Source organism: Acomys russatus, chromosome 18 (assembly GCF_903995435.1).
Source record: "Acomys russatus chromosome 18, mAcoRus1.1, whole genome shotgun sequence".
NCBI classification, from domain to species: Eukaryota; Metazoa; Chordata; class Mammalia; order Rodentia; family Muridae; genus Acomys; species Acomys russatus.
In genome coordinates this window covers 11,311,073-11,339,057 of record NC_067154.1, presented here as the reverse complement: position 1 = coordinate 11,339,057, position 27,985 = coordinate 11,311,073, and the positions used below count along the sequence as shown (strand labels likewise).

At 39.5% G+C, this 27,985-nt stretch overlaps 1 protein-coding gene across 1 annotated transcript in view; it reads left to right on the top strand.

The window, feature by feature from the left end:
• Window positions 1–15,198: 15,198 nt before the first annotated feature.
• The window catches only part of Adam7 (ADAM metallopeptidase domain 7), a 35,527-nt gene continuing 22,740 nt past the window's right edge, over window positions 15,199–27,985 (top strand). Inside the window, exons 1-8 of the mRNA XM_051160763.1 lie at window positions 15,199–15,250; window positions 16,227–16,330; window positions 19,213–19,289; window positions 20,470–20,548; window positions 21,654–21,730; window positions 22,657–22,846; window positions 23,791–23,844; window positions 26,510–26,581. Coding sequence (XP_051016720.1) covers window positions 15,199–15,250; window positions 16,227–16,330; window positions 19,213–19,289; window positions 20,470–20,548; window positions 21,654–21,730; window positions 22,657–22,846; window positions 23,791–23,844; window positions 26,510–26,581 — 705 coding nt within the window. The remainder of the gene's footprint in view (window positions 15,251–16,226; window positions 16,331–19,212; window positions 19,290–20,469; window positions 20,549–21,653; window positions 21,731–22,656; window positions 22,847–23,790; window positions 23,845–26,509; window positions 26,582–27,985) is intronic.

Genomic DNA, 27,985 nt, shown 5'->3' with positions numbered 1-27,985 from the left:
AATAGACTTTCATTTGGATTGGAGAGATGGCTCAGAGGTAAAGAACACTGCATGCTCTTCCCAGAGCCCAGAGTCTTGAGTTCAATCCCCAGCAACCACATGGTGGCTCACGATCATCTGTAGTGAGATCTGATGCCCTTTTCTGGTGTGCAGCCATACATCTGGGAAGAATACTGTATAAATAAATAATAAGTAAATAAATATTTTTAAAACTTTCTTTTGTGATAATCTACACAAAATATCCCACTCTTCCAATCAGCTCATGGAACACTCGAATGACGTCTTTCCTTACATCTTCTAACAGTTGTCCTCAGCTTCACCAAGGTCCAAAAACAGCCCTGACTTCTACTCTACCAGAATCAATTAAGTTTATCTTCTCCAGATTCAAGCAAAGGACATCACACAGAATATGGCCCCTGTGTCAAACATCTGTTTCTCAGAATAATGTTTAAGTGACTTATCTATTAAATTATCTTCAGCAACTGCTGCATAACTCATTACCACAAAAAGCTCAATGGCCATGCATTGGTCAGGTTTCTGTTCCTATAACAAATGCCTGAATTGATCAAATTGTTTAAAGGGGGGATGTGCTAATTTTGAGTCTGTTTTGGAGATTTTAGTCCCTAATTAGTTGGCCTTATAGATTTTAGATCTGAGACGGTACATCATCATGAATGTATATGGTGTGTGTAGGAAAACCACTAACTTCCTGGGGGAAAAAAGGAATAGAACAGAGAGCCACATCCCCCTTTCTCTGTCTACTGGCAACTTAGACTATTTTTCTTTAGTTATTCAGGTAGAGATTTAGTTTGGTGAGGTGCCTGAGTAAAAGAACAAATAAGAGCAGAAAGAGAGTGTCATCAGATCACGGCTTCCCACATCCAGGCCAACATAACCTGGAATGCCGCATTAAGGCAGTCAAGTGGAGCTTTCAAATGACCTCTCTTTCCTTGGATGAACAGCCTGTGGCTGAGCATCTGGCTACTCTTTCCCATGGGAGGCACCTTTATACCATACAACAAACAACTATAACCTCTATGACAAATGCTTCTGTTTCTAGCTCTTCTCGGCGGCACATTTTAACTCTGGCATCTCCATGCAAGAGGTCTGGAAGGACATTAAACACACACATTCTTGGGGCTGTAGTGTGTTGCATGCCAAGTGTGGGCAACCCAGTCCCCAGAACTGACCTCCCAGCGAGCTCAGTGAGCAGGGGAGTTTACCAGTGTATGTTTGTTACACTCTCACTGTCTCTACCCTCTCTCTCTTGTGACTGTCTATGTCTGACCAGATCTGTCAGCCTACCTGCACTAACCTACCAACTCTTGCACTGCATAGTGTAAAAGGCTTCTTGATAACTCACAATTATTCACACTGGATAAGGAGCAGACACACATTTGCAATAAAGAAAGGCGCCTTTGGGTTTTCAGTGGTTGTCATTATTATTTTTATCCCCCAGTCTGTATAGGAAGTGTCTTGAATCACGGAAGATACTACTTCCAGAATGACACTTCCCTCCTTTACTATGGTACTTACCCTAGGATAACACAATGAAGCAGGTGGAAAACAATCTTTTCTTTGAGTGAAGGGAGGAAAACGGCTTTTCTCTGTCCATACCTTGAAGAAAGACATAGACATTGTTTCTCCTGAATGAAAGGGAAAGCAAGTAGACATCAGATTTCCATCCCTACCTCTTGGAAGGAAGTATACACAGTGAAGCCTGGCACCTTTCCCCTTGATTCCCTAAGCTTTTTTCTAAGGCTCTGTGACCTGTTCTACCTCAGCATATAAACACACATCTTCAAAGCTGAGTAGAATTCTCTGAATTCTTTCTACTATTTTCACTTTGTTACTGGATTAATACTCTAAATGTTCTTTTTAGTCAGGGCATGAAATGGTTGCAGATTTAACTCGGAAAAAATAATTCAGACACTTAAATAATTTTCTGTATTCTATAAAAGTAAAGTAGCCAAGGTCTGCCATCAAGAGTAATGACCTAAGAGCCATCTCTAGAACCCACGTGATAGAAGAAAGAACCAAGTCTTGCAACTTATTCTCTGTCTTTATTTGTACACCATGGCATGTGATTCCCCCTTAAATCCCACACATGCCCACAAAATAATAAATTAAATACAGAGAAAATATTTTAAATGTTAAAAACTATTAATACTAACAAGATTAGGCTCAAGTGGTTCTAGTAAAGTCCTTGAACTTTTCATTTTTCAGTAAATCCAAGGGACTCATTCCTGATTAGTGGAATCTCTCCAGGATTGACTAAAGCTACATATAGGCCTGTAACCAAAATACATAGAAAACAAATGAGAAAAGAAAATCTGTTTTTTTTTTCTTAAAAAATAATCCTGTAACAACATTGTTTTGCTTTTTGTTTGACTCCCATTTGGGAAATTAAAATAAGATCCCACAGATTTAGAAAACCAAAATAGCTATTGTGAATTAGGGGGGAGCTCATTAGGCTGTCTGAAAATACTCTCTCAGTAATTCCACTCTTTCAGATAAAGTGCTTTTCCCCAGAGCCCATGGCTGAGGTCAGAATTCTTTATTAGGAACAAAGCAATTTTAGAGTCAGAAGACGCCTTCAATCTCTACAACCTTAATGGATTTTGAGCTCATTTTAGAATAAGTCATGACTAGAGCACATATTGATTCATAGGAATGATGGTTTGTGTTTCTCAGGAAGTGTGTTTTTCCAATTTTCGGTTTTCCTATAACTCTAGTGAAATGGATAGCTGTATGAGATAATTCTTGGCTGGAGAAAAAGACAGGATTACAATAATAATAATAATAATAATAATAATAATAATAATAATTTGCCTTTACTAGAATCAATATGAAAGACAGTGGTTCAGAAGGACTTGAAATGGACTCCTTTGACTGCCAGTTATCACCTGTATGAAAATGGAAAATGAAACAGGTTTGTTCATCTTAAGATTGGACCTATACCTAATTTACTACAAAGATGAAAGATTCAGGGTGAGCATCGTTGTGTGCAGCTCTTAGGAGGCTGTGGAGATTATTGCCTATGTTTCTGCATCTGATGCAGTTAGCACGAAATGGACAGAAGATGATATTTGCAAGCATTGGCACCAGACGTGTTTTTTTTTTCTCTTTGTTTGTCCTCAGATTTTTAACATCTAGATTTACTTTTTAAAAGAGCACTATCGCCTCTCCCACTCAGAAAGGAGTAGTCCAGGCTGTACTTGGCCAGAGTCTGGTGTGCATTGTACTTCGCGATACACATAACCTCACACAACCAATCACACACAACCAACAAAGAACTGTTCTCCAGTGTCCAGGTAGAGTGCTGACTAGATGTGTCATTATGAAGTTAGACATTTTAAGAGAGAAGATTGGCTGTTGAACCAACAAAAACATTATGGTGTCAGCTTGTACAAAGAGTGATACAAAGATTTTCATCTCTTCTCATTCTTTTGCTTTATCTTTTGAAGTAAATTGGTTCTTTGACAAGCTCATACGTGTATATAGTGCATTCTGGTTGCTCTCCCTCACCCCTCACTTACCTCCCACCCACTCTTATAAGCCCTCCCTTCTATCAGCCTGTCTCTTTCTGAGATCCCTGACCTTGGTTTGGTTTTGTGATCCATTTAGTTTAACCAGGGCCATATGTGTGACCACTGAGTTGACTGTCTCTTAGAGGCAGGTAGGGTTACCAGGAGGTGCACAACTAAAGGCAATTATGACTCCTTTCCCCACATCTATTAGTAAAAAATAGTTCAGCTGTCTTCTTTTTATCTGCATGTGCACATGTGTAAACCATGTGGCTACAATATTGCATTGTATTTGGCTATTTGGGGCTTTTTATTAATTTCCTTTCATTCATTTCACCCTTCTATGTAAAGTATATAATGCATATACATTTAAGGAAAATAAATGCCTTAAGAAAGAAACATATCTTTGGGGAAATGTTGTGCCTCCATGTAAAAAAGCACAGAGTCATGACTACAGTGTAACTGCACAAAGTTAGAGTTTACTCCAAAGCAAAAGCTTTTAGGGGGACTTACTTACATGTGTTGTATATTTCCTTGATGTATATCTGCCTGGCCTTCATTTTTTTTGTGTGGGTGGATTTTTGTCCTTAGATAGAGCAGATGTTTTGATGAATTTTCTATAATTCACAATAGTATAAAGTACCTTGCAACTTGTTTTTGAGTTTTGTTGTCGTTGTTGGCTGTTTTTTGTTTTGTTTTGTTTGTTCTCAGGCAGCAATAAGATTCTATTTTTCCCCGTCCTCCAGACAGGCAGGCTGGTCTAAGAGAGGCTATTTGGTCTCAGCTCCCTCTTCCCTGGTATGACAAGTTAGAAACCAAGATTATCCATCGCAATGGTTGTGCTGTCAAACTGACTTCAAAATTTTTGTTTTTGTTGTCACAGACCAGGGATGCTCTCAACCCTTGTCTGGGAAGCCACTTTTTGCAGTGGGCAGCAAGCACTCAGTGCAGAGATATGTAACTGGTCAAAGTGCTAAGAATGAGATACTGAGTGGTAAGCTCTAAAACAGACTAGAAATTAAGCTTCTTGGGGACTTTCCAAGATGGCAGAACCCAGTACCTATAGTATAATATTTGAGTAGAGTATCATAGTAGAAAAAGATCAGAGATGGGGGACCAAGTGAGTCACCTATCTGTTGACCCCAAAACACCGACGTCTCTGTTTCCCAGACAAGAGGAGGCATCCCGGGATCTAGGGATGCAAAGCTCCAGAGTCCCTCCACCCCACACTTCATCCCCTATCTCTGTGGATGCACAAGTTCCAGAAATGTAGGGCTCCAACATCCGGACCCCAGAGTCCTCCTGTCTCCCCAAGGGCAACTCCTGGATACCAGGAACAGGGTCCCAGGCTCCAGTCCACAATTTTACTGGTGTCCCTGTGGACAGCTAGACAACAGGAGCATACAGGTTCCTGGTTCCAAGATGGTGGTGTCCAACACAGTCTGAGTACCAAAAGCACAGTGTCTGCTGTGTGAGCAAGCCGTTGAGCGGCTGACCCTGTGTTTCCCCAGGTAGAAGGGGATAGGATCACAACTGCCAGACAAGCAGCACACTACCCTCAGTCCTTCTGGCTACCCCCACCGTACTGAAGATGACTTCAGATCGCAGAGATGTGCAGCTCCCTTCTAAGGCTCACAGCTATACTAGCTGGCTTGAGGAGACCTGTAGGACATCAATGAATCACACAGGTTAGAAACCCGTTCCCTCATTCTCTGCCTAGAGGTCCAGCTGGGACAACCCAGCAGAGTAGAGCTCTGGGAGGACCTTCAGCCCCTAGCCCATGACCTAGGGCTCCTCCCACATGTCTGAGAAACATAGTATGTTGCTGGATTAACCAGCCAATGCCAGAGACAGCCAGATGGTTAAAGGCATACCTATCAGAATTACACCTGACTTCTCAACAGAGATTATGAAAGCCAAAGAAAAGCCTGGACAGATGTCATGAAGACCCTAAGAGACCACAGATGTCAGCTCAGACCTCTATAACCATTGAAGCTTTCAATCACCGTAAGTGGAGAAAGCAAGCTATTCCATGACAAAACCAAATTTAATCAATATCTTTGCACAAACCCAGACTTACAGAAGATACTAGAAAGTAAACTCCAACCTAGCAAGACCAACTACACCCAAGAAAACAGAGGATATAAATAACTTCACAACAGCAAAGCCAAATTCAGCTGCTTACCACCAAGACTCAGGGAACATTACAGAAGGTATGGGGCGAATGTGAGGGTGGGAGGACAGGAGGGAGCATTCTGAGACACTGTCTTCTGAACATGACATGGTGCTGGCACTCATGGATTCACGGTATCTGCGGCTATCAATGAAGCATCAAACCAGCTGAATTTCCAGCATAGATTGGGAAGATCTCTAGGCCCACCTTTTGCTGAGGAGTTATTGGCAGTTGATAGCTACTGAGGGAGGAACAGTCATTCCTCTTTTTTTTAAATTTTTTTTCATTCTTTAATTTTATTAATTTATTCATATTACATCTCGATTGTTAGCCCTTCCCCTGTTTCCTCCCATTCTTCCCTCCCTCCCATTTCTCTCCTTCTCCCCTCCCCTATGTCTGTGACTGAGGGAGACCTCCTCCCCCTATATATGCTCCTAGAATATCAAGTCTCTTCTTGGTAACTTGCTATCCTTCCTCGGAATGCAAATCAAAACAACACTGAGATTCCATCTTACACCCATCAGAATGGCTAAGATCAAAAACTCAAATGACACCATATGTTGGCGAGGATGTAGAGAGAGAGGAACACTCCTTCATTGCTGGTGGGAATGCAAACTAGTACAACCACTTTGGAAAGCTATTTGGAGCTTTCTCAGAAAAATGGGAATAGGGCTTCCTCAAGACCCAGCTATTCCACTCCTTGGAATATACCCAGAAAATGCCCTACCACACAACAGGGACATATGCTCAACCATGTTCATAGCTGCTTTATACATAATAGCCAGAACATGGAAACAGCCTAAGTGTCCCTCAGTAGAAGAATGGACTAAGAAACTGTGGTATATTTACACGATGGAATACTACTCAGCTATTAAAAACGAGGAATTCCAGAAATTTGTGGACAAGTGGATTGATCTAGAAATTATCATAATGAGTGAGTTCACCCAGAAGCAAAAAGAGACAAACGGTATATACTCACTTATATCAAAACACTAGTCCAAGGAATACGTACCATGAAAATCTTTACTTACCAAGAAAGTGGGTCAGAGGAGAGGACATCCGATTGAGACTTTAGGCAAGAGTAGCATGGAAGAAAGGGGAAATAGTAGGACCCACAGGGTCCTGGAAACCTACAGTCATTCCTCTTAAGGGAGTTCCGACTGGTAGATTGCCCATGCTCCGGCGCTCCACACTCACAAACATATCGGCAGCACTAACTGGACTGAAGGCGTTATCAAAAACAAAACAAAACACGAAGTTGAGATGGAAGTGTGATGACAGATTATGGGGAGAGTTGTAGGCGGAATATAGGGAGTAGTATTTCATTGTATACATGTATGGAATTCAAAAACAAGTAGTTTTAAATACTCAAAGGAAGGAAGGAAAGAAAGGAAGTGACGTTATGCTCTTGCCGCATCATTGACATTCCCTGGTTGCTCCAGCGCCACGCTCAGGCAGCGTGTGGCATTGCCTGAGAATTAGAACGGAGACCTGCATCCCTGCACGCTCCGTTTCAATCTCATTAACCTACCTTGTCATCTGTAAGTTTCATCAATTCAACAAACGTGTTGCCTGCTACACAAAAGAAAGCACGCAAAGTGCTGAAAGGGGAGCTAGGAAGCAGGGAGGGTCTTTGTATAGACATAGAAGTCGGGGAAGAAAACAGACCAAGGAGGATTTCTGAGTCAAAGGAAAAAGATTTTCGCTTTCGGGCTGATGAAACCCCCTTAGAAGATTTAAACAAATAGATTAATATTACATTTTAAGAAGTTAATGAGTGCACTATTGAACAGGAGGGTCAGGAAGATTACTATGGTTAAGTGTGCCTGCACACACACACCCTCCCAATTAGTGTGTTGGAAGCTTGGTTTCCCAGTATGGTAGTTAGGAAAGGTGAGCCCTGAGTGAGGGTATTGAATCAAGGGCCGTGAGTAGGTTGTCTTTCCTTTGTGTGTGAGAAGTACATGGGTAAGTTCAAATGAAATTTTATTTGTGGATCTGATTATGGCTCATACATTAGGCTACCCTTTCTCCACATCTAGGGAAATCAATGGCTGTTTATTATTTTTATTTTATGTGTATATTTTGTCTTCATGTGTGTCTGTGCAGCACGTGCATGCCTGGTACACTTAGAGGACACAAGAGAGTGTCAGATCCCCCTAGAACTGTGAGTTTTGGGTGGTTGCATGTTGCTGGGAATTAAACCCAAGTCCTTTAAAAGAGAAATATCTTATCTTAAGCACCGAACCATCTCTCCAGCCCCTCATGATATTTCTCAAAATTCAGACAAGTCTTCCAAATCACAGAAGCCATGCCAACACTCAAAGCAGTCATATCTTACCCTTGTTTCAGACAGTCTGGATAGTCTTCCTATATAAGAAATACACACAGAAATAAAATTCTATGAAGTTAAGAATAAAGGTAAAATATACTTGCATGAATAAAAACTAAATTAAAATTAAATTATTTTTCTTGCTAATAATACTTGGGCTCAGGCAAAATGATTATCCATTTCAATCCCCATCATTTCTTCTTCTTACCTAGAAAACACTTCTCAGGACACTATTTATGTGGTTAAAATACTCATTAGAATTATTTTCAGAAAAAGTTTCCATGTTTTCACCATGGAGCCCGAGTTACTCACCACCACCTGCTACCCACTAGGGTGGCCTCATCTCCAGGCTCTATCCTGGAATATGATGCATACCCAAGTTACTAAAGACAATATGGCCTTACACAGAGTATTTGATAGTTAACTAATATCTCTTATCCATAGGCAAGTCTGTGGCCACTAAGCAGGCTTGTGCTACTATACAAAGACGTAAAGTGTAGAAAACTGAACATTTAGTCATGACTTCAGGTATTCACCAATAACACACTGCCAACTATTCTGTGAACTAAATATAACAAAAGGGTTATGATAAATTTGTCAAATCCTTCATTTCTTTTGGAACTATTTTTATGGCCTATAAATCAATGGGTTTCATCATGGTATCCTCAAGTAGTCAAAGTCTTAAATTATTATCTACAGAACCTCTGCAGTATTCTTGGTCTGTGGCTGGGAGAATCTTCAAGGAACAGATGAATAGTAGTCAGGGGTACTGTCACTTGTTTGCTTCCAAAAATAAAATGAAAGAAAAAAAAATCAGCCCTAGCATTCCCAGTGTTCGAGAACAGTCACAAAGAATGACTTACACATCCAAAGGTATCACTGTGTGTAGGTCTGAAGTCTACACTACTGTAGAAATTTACCAACCACCACAGGCCTTACCAGCATCAGTTCACATTAGAGCAGAGAAGCATCAAAATTCACTCAGATATTCACATCCTAACAGGCAGGAAGGCAGAGGTGGTCAATGTTTAAAGAATCAGGCAAAGGCAACGCCAGCATGAAGAATGTGGTGCCAGGTGTGTGGGTTCTGGAAGCGGACAGTGGAGAACCCTATGTCCCAGTGTGACTTATCACATTGCCAAGCTGAAGGAAAAAGTTGGCATCAAGTAAAGAATATGATTTCACCACCAAAGACTAACTGGTGCACTCAGTTCTGTCTAGTCAACCTTGAAAGGCTCTTTGAGCTAAGCTGTAGGAAGATGAAAGAAAGGCCGGGTTCATAGGAGAACTCACACAGGTGGGATAATAAAAGAGATGGGGGCACCAAGAAATGAGTAGGCGAGCCAAAGAAATGATCAGTTGGTTAAAAAGTTGAGCCTTTGGTTTGTTGCTGTTGTTGATGATTATAAAATATTTTGCAAATAGTAGCTGGGCATGATATCCCAAGTATCTTTATATTGGGCCATCCATAGTAACTAGGAAATCCTATGCAGCAAGGTAAAGAGTCTGAGGTCTCAGTAACTCTTTTATAATAACCGGGTTTTGATAAAACACAAAGTAGAAGAACAAATCTTTTAGCAAATGAGGAATTTTCTAGAAGCATTAGATGACAGTCTAATGTATATGAGGGACTATTATGGATGTTAAAAATGTAGCAACTGACACAAACCTATGTTGTATTATAGTTCAAATACACATAAAACAAATACACGTAATTTAATTTGGAGAAATCCAAGATATGCTTCTCAAGGTTATTTTTGTCATTGTGCAAATATCAGCATGCACACACACACACACACACACACACGCACATGCACACACACACACACTGGCATATTACAGAATACTATTTTATGCGATTTTAAAATTAACATTTTTTTTTGTAAACAGGAGTGCACTTTAAAGTAGTGACAAATACACTCCACAAATGTTTTCTTGCCTTTACTTTATATACTAGAAGCAGATGCTTAGGCTCAGTACCAGGCATTATTTTTATAAGACTGGCTGTGCAGTAAGCTAGGAGTAGCATCACAATGAATCCCTGAGGACTGTGCTAAGATATTACCATGCTTCTGACAGCTGTAATGTCTCTTGGTGATGGGGATTTTTAGCATCATTATAATCATAAAGGATTCAGTCTCTTACTGACTTAACAACATGTGTCAATAATGGAAGAGATAAAGAAGTTACAGAAATCTAAGCACGAGCTGATTGTGGGTTTACTCGGAGTGGCTTCACTAAGAGGGGTAGAAGTGTTTAGGTTCTGAGTACATGGTAGGAGCCGAGACAATGGAATTTCCTCAGAGATCATGTGTAGAGGGTGAGGAAAAGCAAGGCTTTCCAGATGACTTCAGTGTCTTTTGGCTTGCCTAGTCATACTGGTTGTGTCCATTTTTTTTTTTTCCCTTAGAGAAGAAAAATATTTGGAGGAAGAGCTTTTGGAATGAAGAACAGAAATTTAGTTCATGTGTTATCTCCGTCACATCAAAAGGCAAGAAACAAACAAAAGCAAAATGTCATGTAAATATTTTGAGCTACATGCATTTCGCAAGCAAGGACATAGAAGTAGGTTTTAAGATAGGCAGTTTGTTAGATGTCTCATGGAGTACGTATAAACAGGAGACTCAGTGAGTTAAAAAAAAAAAGTGAAGAGTGCAGTCTCTCTGGTGTTTCAGAGTCTAGATTATAAAGATAAATGTGTGAGAAGTTTAAGGGGAAAAAAAATCAATGTGGGAGAAAACCCTAAGCTGTAGGTCAAGAAAAGAAAATAGGTCCAAAAAGCTTGGAAAGAGGAGTGGCCAATAAGCCCAGCATACATGCTAAGAAGGACCATTGCATTTAAGATCTGAAGGTTACTGATGACCTTGGTGAAGAAAGTGTGCAGAGTGGTGGGGACACAGGCTCGAGGGAGTGCCTTAACAGGAAAGTGGAGAGGACCTGGGACAGTGATGGCTGAAAAGTCTTTCTGAGAATTCTGGAAACTGGCGAGGTCTGTAGAAGAAGATATAGGCTCACAAGAGTGACCAAAATGTGTTTAAAGATGAAGAAAGTCACCTGAAATGATGGTAGATGACTAACAAGACTGCCAGAATTATAAGTGACACTGTACATTTTATGTTCTCTGAGCCTTCCATACACCCCTCTTCCTGCAGGCATCAGATTGTCTTAATACTTACATGCTTTGTTGTATTCATTATGAAACATTTTCTATGTTGTAACAGAAAAGGCTATGTGTCTTTGCCTCATGTGAAATGTTTAAAAAAAAAACATTTTAATCCTTAATTTTTCACACTTTAAAAAGAACATTTTTTTCAAGTTACACTTTCTATTGAAAGCAGGTCTTAGTAGAAGAAATTCAGAGTCAAAGTACGGAAACATGGGCATCTCGATGCTAATGACTCTTCAAGGTTAAACATTATTATAATGGTCCCTATTTATAAATCAGACATTGAAACCCAGAGAAATAAATGACTTGCTGAGGGTAAGTGAATCAGAGACTGGGGAACACACAGCTCCCAATTCTGAATGTGGTGTTCTTTTCAGTATATGCCAAACACAATTAATAGGCTCAAATTGGCTCCTGTGTCTGCAGAGAAAATTACAAGCAGACCCTCATTAGTGAGGCTTTGGGCTGTTTTATCTACTTTCAAGTCAGATAGAGCTTTCTTCTTTTTAACCCATTGTCAAGCTGCAAAGATTCTTTCCAAATCTGAGGGCTATTGCTCCATTTTGATATTGGCTTCCTTTTTGGTGGAGGATTTTATCATGTTATGGAATCCCGTTTGTTGCAATGTCCTTTGTCTCCAGTGCTTTTAGGCACTTCTCATGAAGAGTTCTTCTAAATCCAATGCTCTGGATTCTTTCTCTTTGTTTTCTTCTAGAACTCCCATGCTTTTGGGTCACAGATTTAAGCTTTGATCCACTCGAGGCTCATTTTCCTGAGTAATGAGAGATACTAGCCTACTTTCTTTCCCCTGTACATAGATAGCCCATTTTCTTTGCACTGTTTACTGAGATAAATGCCTTTTGCCCAGTCGGTGTTCCCGTGACCTTGGCTGTACATGCCTGTATTTGCTTGTAGATTCTCTGTTTTGTTTCACTGGTCTGGCTATCTGCTTTTATGCTAATGCCATGCTCTTGTGAGTAGACTGTATCAAATTGTAGAATATTTTTAAATCAAGTAGTATTAGACCCTGCTTTGTTCTTTTTGTTAAGCTAATTTTGGTTTTTTAAAATTATGCACGCGCACACACACACACACACATATATATATATATATATATGAATTTGAGAATGAAAAGTATCATTGACACTTTGATACAAATTTCCTCAAAACTACAGATTGTTTTGGATACTATGCATGGCCCTTGTTAAACTAAAAGGGTGACAAACTAATACCTGAGTCTGGGAAAGGGACAAGTAGAGATGAATGGGGATTTATAGTGGTGAGAGGGAAATAAAAGAGCATGGAGTTGGAAAAATGTAACCAGAATATTTTATATGCATGTACAGAACTATTAAAGAGCAAAACTAAGCAATAAAACCATTGCCTGGTAGAGATGGAGAGACAAACATAATGAGAGGTCCTTCAATACTGTGTCAGAGCGAAGAACTGTAAGAGACTCTGGAGCCCAGAGGGAGCAAGGAGGACAGCAAAACATGATACTGAGTGTTTACGTGCTGAAAACTGATCCCCGGTATAGGGCTCTGAGGATACACTTATTCACCTCACTGTCTAACTTCCTAACGATTATTTTACTAAATAAGCACAGCATACTTTACATTTTTTTTAGTTTAATCTTTCAATTCTGTGCAGGTGTTGCAGAGGAGGGTCTGTGCATGTGAGTGCAGTGATCATGGAAACCAGAAGAGGGCGCTGGAAGCTGACGTTAGAGGGAGCTGTCAGCCATTACGTTTGTGTGCTGAGAACTAAACTCAGGTCCTCTACAAAAGCAAAATGCATGTTTAACTGCTAAGCCATCTATCCAGGCTCCAACAGTTTATTTTAAATAAATGCTTAGTCTGAAACTGATATTATTTTGAGTTTAATAATGTGTTCATTCAATAAATATGTCTTGATGACAAACTACCCAAGGCACTGAAGATCAACCTATAAGCTAAACAGATAAAATATTTTTCTTTTTTTGTTTTTATTTTTTTCTTATTTTTTATTTTTTTTATTTAATGAAATCATTTAAATTACAACTCAATTGTTATCCCATCACTTGTATCCTCCCATTCATCCCTCCCTCCCACATTCACCCTATTCCCCTCCCCTAGGTTTAAGACCGAGGGAGACCTCTTCTCCCACTATATGGTTATAGGCTATCAAGTCTCATCTTGGTATAGCCTGCTTATTCTTTCTCTGAGTGTCATCAGGCCTCTCCATCAAGAGGAGGTGGTTAAATATGGAGCACCAGAGTTCATGTCAGAGTCAGTCCCTGCTCTCCACATAACTGTGGAGAATGTCCTGTCCATTGGCTAGATCAGATTAGGGCTTCGATGTTTACTACTTGTATTGTCCTTGGTTAGTGCAATAGGTTTGAGCAGAACCCCCTAGGCCCCGAAAAGTTTCATTTTAACAAACGTAGTCAGATAGTTAGAAGATGAAATAGACTTTCAAAATGTTTGTCATTTGAAATGATGATTATTTCAGGGTCACAAAGGTCAGTTTTGCATAAGACATGTTGAGAAGAACTCACTAATAGGATACTTATATAAAGAACTAAAAAGAGAGGGGAAGCAAGTCATAGTCATGTGACTATCTTTGAAGAGAACATTCTAGGCAGAAGAGCAAGCAGCCAATACCCTCGAAGCCAAATGGGGGGCAGCAGGGGGAGGTCTGCAGAGACTGAAGTACTAACCAAGGACCATGCATTGTGAGGACCTAGACCCTCTGCTCAGATGTAGTAGGTAGGCAGCACAGGATCCTTGTGTGTCCCGTAATAGGAGGAGTAGGGGCCATTTCTGACATGGACTCTGGTAACCACTTGGTGATCACTTCCCTCTGGCAGCCTTGCCAGGCCACAAAGGAAGAAGATACTGTCAGTTCATAGGGCTCCCTATTTCTGAGGACTAAGGGAGAAGGGAGGGCAGATGAAGGAGGGTGGGATCAGGAGGTGAGGAGGGAGGGGGCTACAATTGGAATGTAAAGTAAACAAACTAATTTTTTTAATTAAAAAAGAAGATTTCCCAGCAAAACTATGGTAGACCTAACAATATCTTGAAGTAGCACAGGAGAAGGACACATGTGAGAGATTACCAGTTTTCTCCTCAGGACCATCTGGGTTTGCTGATGGATGAGATACACAGCTGCCAGAGAAGACTGAAAGTGGCTGAAAAGATGCATCTGTAGTCTTCAAGAAAAGAGAGTCTATGAAGAGACCACGAAGACACCAAGTTGGAAGGGTGAAAGCAGACGCTCAGTTTTATACTCACATTTGAGATATCAGACATTCGAGTGAAGAATTTTTTTTTTCCTAAGGGTCTTAAATTCGGTTGTTAGTTTAGACAGATAAATGAGACAGAGGAACACTATCAAAGGAAGTTGAGATAAGTTTGAGAGGAAGCTGAGCTGAGAAGAGGATGGCCAAGATACTGGCAGTCACCAGAATACCAAGCGGAGGGAGTGGGATTTTCTGGGAGTATAGTGAATTTCTTTAAATCAAAGAAACCTGAATAGCTGTGGAATATTAGGAAGATGATGGGACCTGGGAGAGGGGATAGGATCCCAAATGGGGACAAAGGGGTGTGTTGATTTTAAACAACAGCACGGACGTGTAAAAAGGCTTATCAATTGATTTTTTATGGGGTCCCCGACTTCACCCACTTCAGCCAAAGAGTTTATAGATTTCAATGATTTTCCCCCTAAAACATTCTTTACTTTTTCACCTCAGAAGTTTTAATACACTTATAACCATTTAGACATGACATAGAATCTGTGCCAAGTCCACTTCCACTCCCACTATCTCCACTGTTGTCTTTAATTAGTACATGATGTCCACCCTTGTGTTTTAGCCTCAAGGCCTGCACGAGTTGTGTAACTGGGTCTAGGCGCGTTTCCTGTGTTGGATCAAAACTGCCTGTCTACCTACTAGGTTGGGCATCCTTACAGTGGAAGGAAGATCAAGGAACAGGGCGCATCTGTACTCAGACAACCTTTCAGAATGCTTCCCACAGTTATATTTTGGATGACAGTACTTATTTCTCAGATTCAAGGTATGTGTTACTCTTTTCTGTAAGGCTTATTTATGATACCCGAGACATTATTTCTTTAGCTACAATATTTAAACTGTGAGTTATAAAAACTCTAGATGCATTGGTGATTTGCCTGAGGACATCATGTTGGGCTTAGATTGGGTTACAGCTGACCATGAGATTTAATGAGTCCATGAAAACCCACACCACACTTAAACACTAGCAAGCATGAGAAAGGGAAAGGAAGGGACATTTGCCAAACACCTGTAGAAGAATAGATGCTGTACTAGCCCTTAGCTACTTTGTGTGTCTGAAGGTTTAAAGTCCCATACAATTATCCCTGTTAGCGATAAAGAATATGAAACTACTCTTTGCAGATAAGAGAGATTAGATGTGATACGACTGCTTACATAGCTCATAAACTGGTGAGCCCTTGATTCAAATCTGAGTAAATTTTAAAAGTCCATATTATTCTAACTTTATTGCTTTATCTGGCCCAGAATAAACTAACAGCTGACTGCCAGTGTGATTGGACATGTTAAAAAGCTGGTGTTTAGCGTAGACATGGGGGCCGCCGCCTAAGATTATCTAGGCAGTGGAAGCTTTGAACTTTACCTGTGGGAGTTAGGACTTCAAATGCAAGTTCATGGAGAGAGAGAGAGAGGAAAAAAAAAAACCACAAGGGTTATTTAATGTTGAAGTAAGTCCTTTCTGTACAGGCTTTAGCAGGAGGCAGCTAATGTGGAGAACAAGAATGACAAAGATGTTAACTCAGAGCAAAGTAGCCGAAGGATTCTGCGGCTTTGTGTGCCTCCCTCCTTACGTCTTTCTAATCTGTGACTAGCCTTCTCAGCTTCCTCGCATTACCAGCTAAGGATGATCGAGCGCGCGGCTAGTAATTGGAAACACGTGGCCTAGAGGAGCTTAAGTCCATTTGTCACTCACTGGAGGCTGGATTGTAATAACATATGGATTTTCCCTGTATGCTTTCTTTTAGACAAGGCGATTGTTGGGGTAGAGGGCCAGGAACTGGTTCGCCCTAAAAAGCTTCCCCTGATATGGAAACGGGAACTTTCACACATCCATGACTCCGATATACCGGTATGCATACGTTCCAACTTAGTAAATATGACTTAATGGCTTTCGCAGATGTGCAGAAAGTTGCCCCTGGCTCCAAGCAGGAATGAATATGAAGCAAATATGGGTTTTGGTTTTGTAGGGGACCCCTCACTTGACTTAACAACATATGTCTAGGGGTAACTGACCCTTAGGAGATTAGCATACCAAAAATAGGACTGTTCAAGCTTCGGGGGAGCTATTTTCCTCTAAGTCTCTGCAAACTCATGTAATGTGCCCTCCAGTTTTCTGAGCTAGTGACCGTGGAGCACAACCTCTAGGCTTTCTGCTCCTTTTGCTGACTTTCAGTGTCCAGGCTTACTTGCTTTATGGTCTCTGCAGCCCAATGGGGCAACTTTCATGAGAACAAAAAGTACTTGGCATCACAAAGGTTTTCGAAAAAAAAATGCCTAAAATATCATTTTCAAAAGAATATATACTAAAGAAGATCGGCAATATAATAAGATAGAGCACTATAACTTATTCAATTTCCAGGATTATAAAGATCTTAGATGGGGGTCCTTAGATGGTTATAATTAGATATTTGCATTTTATAACCTAAGTTTTTAAACTTGGGTTCACAGAAGGCTTACAGGCCTTCTGCCCTGACAATGACAAAATACAAACCTGTTCTGGTGCCTCCTCCCATGGTGGCAGCTAGCTTTCTATGCCGTTTCTTGTTATGTTTCTCAGTCATTAGAAAACTGCATTTTAGCTTCTCATGTGGTCTCACAGCTTGGTGCAACAGAGGCAGCTCTCTGCTCTCTTCCTTCTGAGGGTGATAATGTATGATTTTTCTCTAATAAGTTCTTTGTAAATATTATTTTGATCTTCAACTCTTTCTTCATTTTTTCAAACCTTCACATAGTTAAAAGGTTGACACCTAGCACAGGGGTGCGGGGGTGGGGGCGGGACCAACTTCCTATCATCCTCTATGCAGAAACTGTTTTTTTTTTTTTTTCAGGACAGCCAATTTTTATATCAGAAGCTCTATTGTGCTTGAGTGAGATTAGATTGGGCCAGGGAGAAATACACAGGATGAGCCTAGAGATGAAAAGTGTTCCATGTGCAACAAAAGACATGCCCTCCCAACTTGAAATTCCTGTTGGTGGGGACATACCAAAAGAGACCAGGACACAACTTATAGCGCCCCTAAGAAAAATATGAGCGAAAATGAATAATAAGAAAAATGGTGGAGGGGGGGGTTGTTACAATATAAATTATCCAATAGTATCCATCATGCTTTGCTGATGCAAATGAACACAAGAATAAATGAACACCTGTGGGATGAAGACCAGTGTTTCATGGAGAATACCTGATTATTCCTATTCACGCCTTCCTCAGCAGGAAGCACAGTGCAGGCCCAATCCCTTAACCATGGGCTTCTCACTGTGACTTTGTTCCAACGAGTGAAGCATAGGGCAAAATAAAGAGTCACTTGACAGTGAGAAAATTGTGAATAGGCAAAGAATTCTGGCATGTGACCAAGGTCAGCATCATGCATGAGAAGTCGTGTTAACAGTATAGACTTTTGCGATGACACAATGGTACTGTCTTAAGTGGTTTTCGTTGGAAAAACCATAACTGTATTTAGCCTTAAGAAAAGTGTTAAAAACACAAGAGACACCCTATAGGACCTCTGATAAGTACAAGGCAAAAACGTCAAATCCTTCAAAAATAGGGAGAATCCAGGAAACTTATGGGCTTGAGAAGATGGCATCAGGGTTAGGACTGTGCAAGAATAAGAAGATATCAAGTAAAATTAAAATGAAACACCATCGTGGCTCATGACTTGAAAAACTTATTATAATGATATAATATGTTGATAATACAAAGCTTAAATGAGAACTCACTAATATCTTCTCACATCATTCTAAATCTACTCTATTGGGCTGGAGAGATGGCTCAGCAGTTAAGGGCACTGGCTGCTCTTCCAGAGGTCCTGAGTTCAATTCCCAGAAACCACATGGTGGCTCATAAACATCTATAATGTAATCTGATGCCCTCTTCTGACCTGCAGGTGTGCATGCAGACAGAGCACTGTGTATATAATAATAAATAACTTTTAAAAAACCTACTCTACTGATCTTATTATCACTGTGCCGGAAGTAACAGTTTTCTCAAACAAATGAAGAAATCACTTTAAAAAATGGGTAACACATATGAGCAACCGTGATCCAGCATTATAAAGAATTCTCACAAAGTGTGAAAACCAAACGGGATGAATCAGAGTTCAGCAAATTACTAATAACTGAAAGAGCTGTGCCAGGACTAAATACTACCACTAGGATACCCAACCAGAGTTGCCGTTGGTTGTGTTACTAGAATGCCTAAGTCTATATTCTTTTGCTTCAGAGAATCTTGCCAGTGTGTATCAATGTATCAAAGCCTTACTCATTTCATCCATCTGGTGGATACATGCAATGCAACTCCAGCTACAATGAGCATCCCAAACTAAATTTCCAGTGATCGATATAGATTAAGTGGATTAAAATATTTTCGTACTATGCATGACAAATATGAAACACCTTCTGGATGAGACTATTTACAATAGGAAGTGGTAATGATTTATGAAGGAGACGGAAGCGTATGGAGCATATATACGAAGCATTTTCCACACCAAAAAGGGAAGATATGCAGGTTTGAAAAGTTATAAGTAAATATAAAGTGATTTGTACAATACTGAGTGAGGGGCAAATATACATTATTCATTTTAGTTCCTTAGTAGAAATGTCTTTTTAACTGAGATATTAGTGGTAAAATTATCCTTATAATGCTATGGGGAGCTGAAGGTGGGTTATGGCCATACAAGCCATTCCATTACACTAAGTAGATGTGTAACTCACAAAGAGGATCTTGTTTTTCAGGAGGCATATGAAGAAGAATTGTTGTATGAAATAAAATTGGGCAGAAAATCTTTAATCCTTCACCTTCTGAAAGCAAGGTGAGGTGATTGGTTGGCTTTGTTTTGTCTCCTGTAGCCCATGCTATCCTGAAATTCACTATATAGACCAGGATGATCTTGAACTCCTTATCTTCCTGCCTCTGCCTCCCTGGTGCTGGAATTACTGGTGTCCGCCACCATTCCCAGCAGTTCTATTGTGGTCGCATATCTTATAGGGTTGGGCGCATATGATATTCCCATTTTTGTATAGACTGTCAATAATGTGAATTCCCCCAAGTCTTCATGAATTTGTCTTCTTCAAATATGAAGCCAATTATAGAGACTGTTCTCTGTTAGTAAGTTACTCTTTCTCTTTTGATTCTTGGGAGCATTTGAGAGTCATGTAGTCTCTCTGAGAATATTAGTACACTGATACTTATTTTGCGTCAGTGTTCATTCTCAGTATAAGGGAAATCAATATTCACAGAGACATTTCTACACATCCTTCTTCAATGTTGTTTCTCATTTTTTTTTCAATATCTATATGGAATGTGTGCATTGAAACAAAAACACATCCAAGGTCATGGTGCAACTCTGTGTACCTTTCCTTAGGATCATCTTGTCAATTGAAGACACTGTCTACTGAAATTTTAGCTGGGGTTTTATTGAATCTATAGATCAATTTGGAAATATCTGGTTAGCAGGTCAATAGGTTTCTTATTATGTCTCCACTTAATTAATATCCAAAGATATGTTGTGAAGTTTGTCAGATTAGGGAAGTCCACTGAGAAGTGTTTGGGGAAGTTTGTCTTAGCACAAGTGGATCAGTGTGACAAATATATCCGAAGAGTGATTGAAGCAATTAAAAAGTCACATTTATAAACAATAGGGCCATTTCTGAATATTGTATTTTTTGAAAAAGTTATAGTATGATTTACATTCAGTGGACGTAACCCTCTAACTATCCTTTAATGCCTAGGTTAAAGCTCTAGTTGCACTTTATAAAACGTTTTTCAGAAGCTATTGGAATACTGCTTTGCTAAAATTGCCATAATTTTTGCTGACTTTTCTGTAGCATTTATAATAGTAGGAGATTCAGTTTCTCTATTTTTTTAAGTGTGAGAAGACTGCTGAGATTTAGGACAGCTTCAAGGCTTTTCAGCCATATAACTCTGTGGGGGGCATGGATGTGGGTGTTTAGAGTTAGTAATTTCATCTTTCCCTCTCCCCTCTCTTTCAGGGAATTTCTCACCTCAAATTACAGTGAGACATACTACAACACAAGAGGAGAGATGGTCACCAAGCATCCTCAGATCTTGGTATCTTTCAACACCTTACTTTGTCTCTTCTCTGAATGCTTTATTTCCTGATATGATTTCAAACACTAATGTCAGATTTACAAACTATTTCAAAACTTCTCTAAAAGAACTAGCTCTTAGTTGACTACTGTTACTAAATTGTGATAGAATGAGTTCTAAATGGAGCTGATCACTTCCTAGGAAGCTGATCAAAGACTGTATTATTATTATTATTATTATTATTATTATTATTATTATATGATGGTAAGTGAAGAAAAGTGAAAGAGGTGTCCAAATTACATCTTGATGGAGTTGTAATTAAGTAAAATGGATAAAATCTAAATATATGAAACAACTTAAAATACACACTGAACTGGCTCTTGCCTGGTCTGTGACCCCTGTTCAGCCCTTCTGATACACTAACATTAAGGGTCTCTTCTTCATTCTCCAGAGCAAGCTTTGCAGAAATCATTACTATTATCCATATTTTCCTTCATCACCATTGCAGAACTTGCTTTCTACAGCCTTTAAACAAGAGCATTCTTTCTCACCAAAAGTATTATTTAAAACTTCATTTCCTCTGTAGAAAGCAAAAGAGGACAAGAGAAACACACCAAATGTGAGATCTTTAGAACACCATAGAAAGTGTCCCTATGGGATGGTTAGCAGATAGAAGAAAGAAGAGTAATTGCTTGTTTGAATTACTGTGAGCAATGCACCAAACAGACGTAAGGAAGATGCCAGCTAGATTGAAGCAGAGAAGGGCATTGAGGGGAGGTGGCTGGAGAGCAAGATCTAATTCCAGAAACATCGAAAGCTTGTCTTGGTTTAACAGGCAATGGACAAAATGACAATATTTTGTCAAAAATTAGAGGATGGATAGAAGAGTCATATTTATAAGAAAAAGGTGACATCTGAAAATTTTCTCATAAGGAAATAATGAGTTTATACAAAATAGCCATTCAATTAGGATAAAAAAAGTTCCTAAAGTGGGTTCAAATGTCTTAAATGAATGTCATGAATAAGCTCATGGCAAATGTCACTTATGAAATACTGATTTATTAATTAACTAACAGTTTTAGAGTCTCTGTATTTATACCTGCCTTAACTGACTCTTCTGTTTTAGGATCACTGTTTCTACCAAGGGTCCATCTTACATGAATTTGATTCTGCAGCTAGCATCAGCACTTGCAACGGGCTGAAGTAAGGCACAGCAGCCTTCTTGTTCATTTCCTATAGAGTTTAATGGTAACCACTTGACTGATTTCTCTCCACCAATCCTAATACATAGCCAAGTTAGTGGAAAGGGGGTGCTGTGTGCTTCTGGTGAAGGATGTGGGTTTGGCTTGTGTTCAACAAGAAATCTAATGTGCAACCCTGTGCAAGGTGAGCCCTCAGCACAGAGGAGCTGGAAGATCCCCAGACACTGTGTAGCACGTACTTCTGTGTTAGAGGCCAGGATACTGAAACTGTACAATGGCTTAAGAACACTTTGGTTCTTAAGTGGACTGACTCAGCAGTGCAGGTCTCCTGACTCTGAGGTCTGTGGGTTCTCTCACACTGCTGTTCCAGTCATTTTTCTTTCTACTATGGCAGGCCCATTGCAATCCAGAAAATATAGTCAGAAATAAAGTTCATCTTTTTTTTTCTGTTCTTAGACATAAATAAAAATGGAAGATGTGAGGAGAGAAGGAAGGCAAAAGAAAGGAAAAGGTTCTGCTTTTATGTGTTTTGACTTTCCTTCAGCATCTCCCAGAATGTTCATGACTGAGAACCTCTTTTATGACAAAAGTACCTGAAAGTAGTATTTGCGCCTTTAGCTACTTACTCTACAGTTAGCACTGAAGAATTTATGAAATTTATGCAAAAATTTTGATGCCACCATGGCTCAAAACTGCTTTTCTGCCTATGCTCTAAGCAGAAATCATGCTGACAGGCTTTTGCAGGTTAAATTGACTCTTAGAAAGTGTTACTAATTCAGTCAAACATCACATGCTGTGTCACTCGTTTGCTACCCAAGTCACCTAGCTACATGCTCAAGAGGTCTTGACCCTAGTAGTTTCCCTTCTTGAAAAAACTAATGTTAATAAAATAGAAGAGGATAGCTACAGGTGTTGCCTTTTCCTCAGGGGCTTCTTCAGGGTGAGTGACCAGCGGTACCTCATTGAACCAGTGAAATACTCAGATGAGGGAGAACATTTGGTGTTCAAATACAACGCCAAGGCACCGTATGCTACTGAGTATGTCTGTGAAGGGCTCAATTTTACCAAGAAGTCTTCACCAATAGATGCCAAGTATATAGAAGAACACAAGGTGGAAGTGAGTATTCTAAATCCTTTCCCCCCTCCCCCCCCCCCGCTGGAAGAAAACACATTTTTAAATGATCTCTAAGGGAAAAGCCTAAGCCTTCAGCTAGTGAAATGTGGGGCCTACTCTGACTGGGGAACTCATGGTCGAAAGGCTGAACCTCAAGTTTATTATGTCTCTGTAGAAAATATTTATTCTCTTCAGTAAACCTCAGTTTGCTCCATCAGTTTCAAGAAAGGAAAAAGCCTCCAACCCTCAGTATGCCTCACAGGTATTTCTTGGTTGAGTAACTCAGTAAATAAATAATTACAGAGTCCAGCAAAAAATTAATTAATTAAACCTTTGAGTAGTGGCCCTGGGCACTATTGAGAAAATGTATTTGTCCCATAGAGCTGAAAATTTAGAACATTGTGGTATTTGTGTTCTGATAAAGGAAGGATCTATAATTAGCAGTGCTTATAAACATCCTTGGAATTAAGAATAACACACAATACAAAGGGTTGGAGGCATTGGGGGTAAGTAGGGAATATGGGTACTCTTGGCAGTTGTTTCTCAGACATACATGTTTGTATGCATATACAAGTGGATACATAGACATTAATACACAAATATGTGAGCAAATGACACATGAGCTGAGTTACAAGCTCTTTTGTCTGTAAGTGAAAAGAGGAACCCAAAATCTAAAAATACTTAATTTGTAATAATTTGTAACTCTTATTTTGAGCTGTACATCTAAACAAAAAGAGACAAAACAGTCAAATATGCAATGTTACTCAAGATTATTAAAACTTGATGTGTAGCTCTGGATGTTTTAATAATAAAAGTTCATATATGTATCAGACCCATTACTTCTCCTACAAATATAATAGAATCAATGTTTCTTATCATGAGAATGTTGGGGGGTTTTTTTCTATTAAATTTTTATAGGTTTCTTAGAACTTTCTGTATATTTTCAGAGCTTCCACAAAGAAAAGTTTATTGAACTGTTCGTTGTTGCTGACAACTATGTGGTAAGTTCCCAGGTAGACATCATACTCCTTATTTCTGAGTAAAACTAGACTATTGTTCTCATTTAAAAAGAAGGAAATTCCAGCAAGTTCCATTCTGGATTCACACTTCTGCTTCTGGCTCCTCAATGTAGATGTGTCTAGTAAACTCCTGAGTCTCTTCTCAACCCAACAAAATCTAAAACAGAATCTCCAATCCTACTGTGACCAATAGAAATTTTGAATCATGTATAAAAGCTTGAATACAGATCAACTATCTAGATTTGAACTCAACCAAGGACTAAAATATTCCAAGTGCTAAAAATTAAGGAGAAAGTCTTCATCAGAATGAGAAGTAAAATTTAAAGGCTGTGTTATCTGTCTTTAGAGGCCACTGAAAGACAGAATTAAAGACTTAAACATTCCAATGAAAGAAAGGATAATTCTTCCCAGTGGTGCCTCTACCCATGAGGGCAACCCAGTCCCTGAAGAGCTCCAGAGAGGACTTCCTGTCTGCCTGTAGCCATGGCAGGGAAAACAGCAATCATGGGAAGGCAGCTCCAAAGCCTGTGCTATGCAGATATTCCACAACAGGCATGACAGCATCTAATGTTCAGTTGCTGATGTGCTAAGCAGAATTTTCAACATTAAAAACTGCTTGGAGATCTGGTAAACAACTGGAGCCCAAGTAGAAGTGTCCCATCAAAGTCATTTCAATACCCTAGATAGAATGGGCTTCATGAGGCAGCCAACCAATATAATAGAAGATGAGTCAGTGCTCCAAGAACTGTCAATCAGCCAATGATACCTCAATTACACTATATATTAGATGTGTAGATTTAAAGTTATTGAAAAATTTAAAAGGGAACACAGTGAAATGAATAGAATGGTAAAAGAGAGATGCATGAAGTGATGGACTTTCTGGGAAAACTACCTCAACATCTGTAAGAGAAAAAAAGTATGTATCATTAAACGAATTAAACAGAGATGAAACACACATAAAGGGAAAATATGTGAATCAGAGGGTGAAGCAAGGGAATCACAGAGTACAGAGAAGTAAAGAATACAAGCTATAAAAGAAGCAATGAACATTTTAAAAAATGCATGAAAAAGCACTGGAGAGTGTGTACAGTTAAGCCGGTGCATTTCATAGCATTTGAGAAGCAATCTTAAAGAGTTTTTCAGAAATAAAGAGATGTTAAATCAGATAGCAATATAAAAATGCAGAATAATAAAGATAAGGCACTAATATACTTTTAAATTCAGTTGAAAAGACCTGGGTTAACTGTGCAATTTATCTGGCATATGCTATAAGCAATTGGGAGATCAGGTATATTTTAAGAACAGTACACTTAAAACATCAGTTAAAATTTTTTCTTATGCTCAAATTTGGCACAAAATATCTGGCAGTGACAGATAAAGGATTGGGGAAAAGAAATCATGCTTAAAATATATGTGGTGCCACAAACCCAACAACTTCAAGGAGAAAGAAGGCTCCTTCTTTTGATGAATGTTTATGAGTTCTGGGTAACACTAAATACTGAATAAAGGGTTGGGAGTAAAAGGCACAAGGCTCACACTCATCAACCTCCTCTACATTACTTGGGGGACAAACCTTGTGGTCTCCCAGACTGCCTCAGAGTCTTTTTCTACAGTGTATTTTAGGCATCAGGAGCCACATTTCCTCTTTAGAATTTAAGGGTAGTTTGGGAGAAAAAGAAACAGCATTAAATGGTAATAGAAACCAAGTTGTAAAGAAACACCTTGAAAAAGAAACCAGTCGGTAAATATGTACAAGATGCCCAGAAGGATGATGAGCAAGGGCTTGGTACAGTTGAAAGGAAGGCATGTGAAGACTCTAGGGAAGAATTTCAGAGACTCCCCGCAGGACTCAGGAAAGGCATACTTGGCCCTGAGTTTTAGTGTGAAAGAAAGCTGACCGTGTGTGTGTGTGTGTGTGTGTGTGTGTGTGTGTGTGTGTGTGTGTGTGTGTGTGTGTGTGTGCGTGCACGTGTACTGGTACAGAGAATTCGCTCCTGTTGTAGAATGTATTTCATTAATGACTAGTACAAGAACCCATTCATAAGAACAGAACCGGACTCAGAGCAGTCAAGTTAGCCTTCTGAGCTTCGTCCTGGAGGGAAGGGGTGACCACTTTCCTGTCCCTCTGTAGTGCATGAGGTCAGTTTGGATTGTGTGTTTCATGATTCATTACCCACAGGTACTCAGGGTTCATGGGGAGTAAACTTGCTGATGCTTATAATGTCATAGCTCCTGCATAGATTTATCAGTGGCCTGGGAATAAGAGGGAGCTCTAAAGAATACTAAACAGTTGCTTTTAGAAAACAACAACAACAGACATAATGTATTATAATCTGAAAATGAGATAACCAAAATTCAAAATAAAACCTTAAAGTAGTGCTAAGCCAAAACATATATTCAAGGACCACTGTGCCTAGTGATATTATCTTAAAAACTACCATGTCTTCCTAATTTGTTCAGTTTTTAGCTCACTCCATTGCTGTAGAGTTCTGTTTAGGATTTTTGTTTCAATATTTTTGTTTTTTGTTTGTTTGGTTGGTTCATTGGTTTAATATCTGTTGTTTACAATATCTCTTGGTAAGTTAAGGTTTTGCTAGGCTTTCTCCTCAACATTGGTAAGTAACAAATGCCATATTTATGTTTCCAGTACCGCAGGAACAGCAAACCCCAAAACAAGCTAAGGAAACGAATTTGGGGAATGGTCAATTTTGTCAACATGGTAAGTTTCACTATAATTTGAATCAATCTGAGAATGTAAGTGCAATGAATTCTTTAGGACAGGTCTCTGAGCGGACTGTAGCGGTAACCTTGACCCTGAGCTAGCACAAACCACAGATCCACCAGGTCAACTAGTTAGTAACTAGTTAGTAACGATGTCTTCAAAACAGTCATAGCATTGAAGTTTTGGTTTCCTGAGTAAGTTCCACTTGCTATCTAAATACATTTCAAAACTTGATTACTTGGGCTACTCCTTCCAGCATCTTCCTTTGCATCTCCTTACCTGGTGAACAGACCTAGGATGTGCTAGAGTGACTCATCAAAGGAAGATGTATAACAGATGAGGACCAGTGAGATGTCACACTGGATACAGGGGTCTGATTCATAGTCTGTTAGTGTGGAGCATGAGTTCAATCCTTGGAATCATTATTTATTTTGAAGAAAAGGGCAGATGCCACGAAGTTATCCTCAGACTTTCACACATGTACTTGCCATATGCACCTGCTCCCACCCCCCACACACACAATAATAATAATAATAATAATAATAATAATAATAATAATAATAATAATAATAATAGAAGAGTGGATAAAGAAACTGTGGTACATATACACTATGGAATACTACTCAGCTATTAAAAACAAGGAATTCCCGAAATTTGTGGATAAATGGATTGAGCTAGAAATGATCATAATGAGTGAGTTAACCCAGAAGCAGAAAGAATCAAATGGTATATACTCACTTATATCTGCATACTAGCCCAAGGGGCATGTCCCACGAAAGCCTTCACTTACCAGGAAACTGGGACAGAGGGGAAGGCATCCTATTGGGACTCTAAATGAGAGACGCATGGGAGAACAGCAAAATAAAAGGATCCAGAGGGTCCTAGAAATCTACAAGTAGAACAATATGATAGGCAGATTTGGGCCCAGGGGTCCCGCTCAAACTAAGGCACCAGCCAAGGACAATACAGGAGGTAAACTTTAAACCCCTTCCCAGATCTAGCCAATGGTCAGAATATTCTCCACAGTTGAGTGGAGAGTGTGATACGACTTTCTCACGTACTCTGGTGCCTCACATTTGACCATGTCCCCTGGAGGGGGAGACCTGGTGGCACTCAGAGGAAGGACAGCAAGTAGCCAAGAAGAGACTTGATACCCTATGAGAATATATAGGGGGACGTAATCCCCCTCAGGAACAGTCATAGGGGAGGGGAATAATGGGAAAATGGGGGGGGGAGGAGGAATGGGAGGATACAAGGGATGGGATAAACATTGAGATGTAACAAAAATAAATTAATAAAAAAAAAAAAAGAAGAAAAAAAAAACACACAAAAAAAAACACCAAAAAAAAAAATAATAATAATAATAATAATAATGATGATGATAACAATAAAATGTAAAAA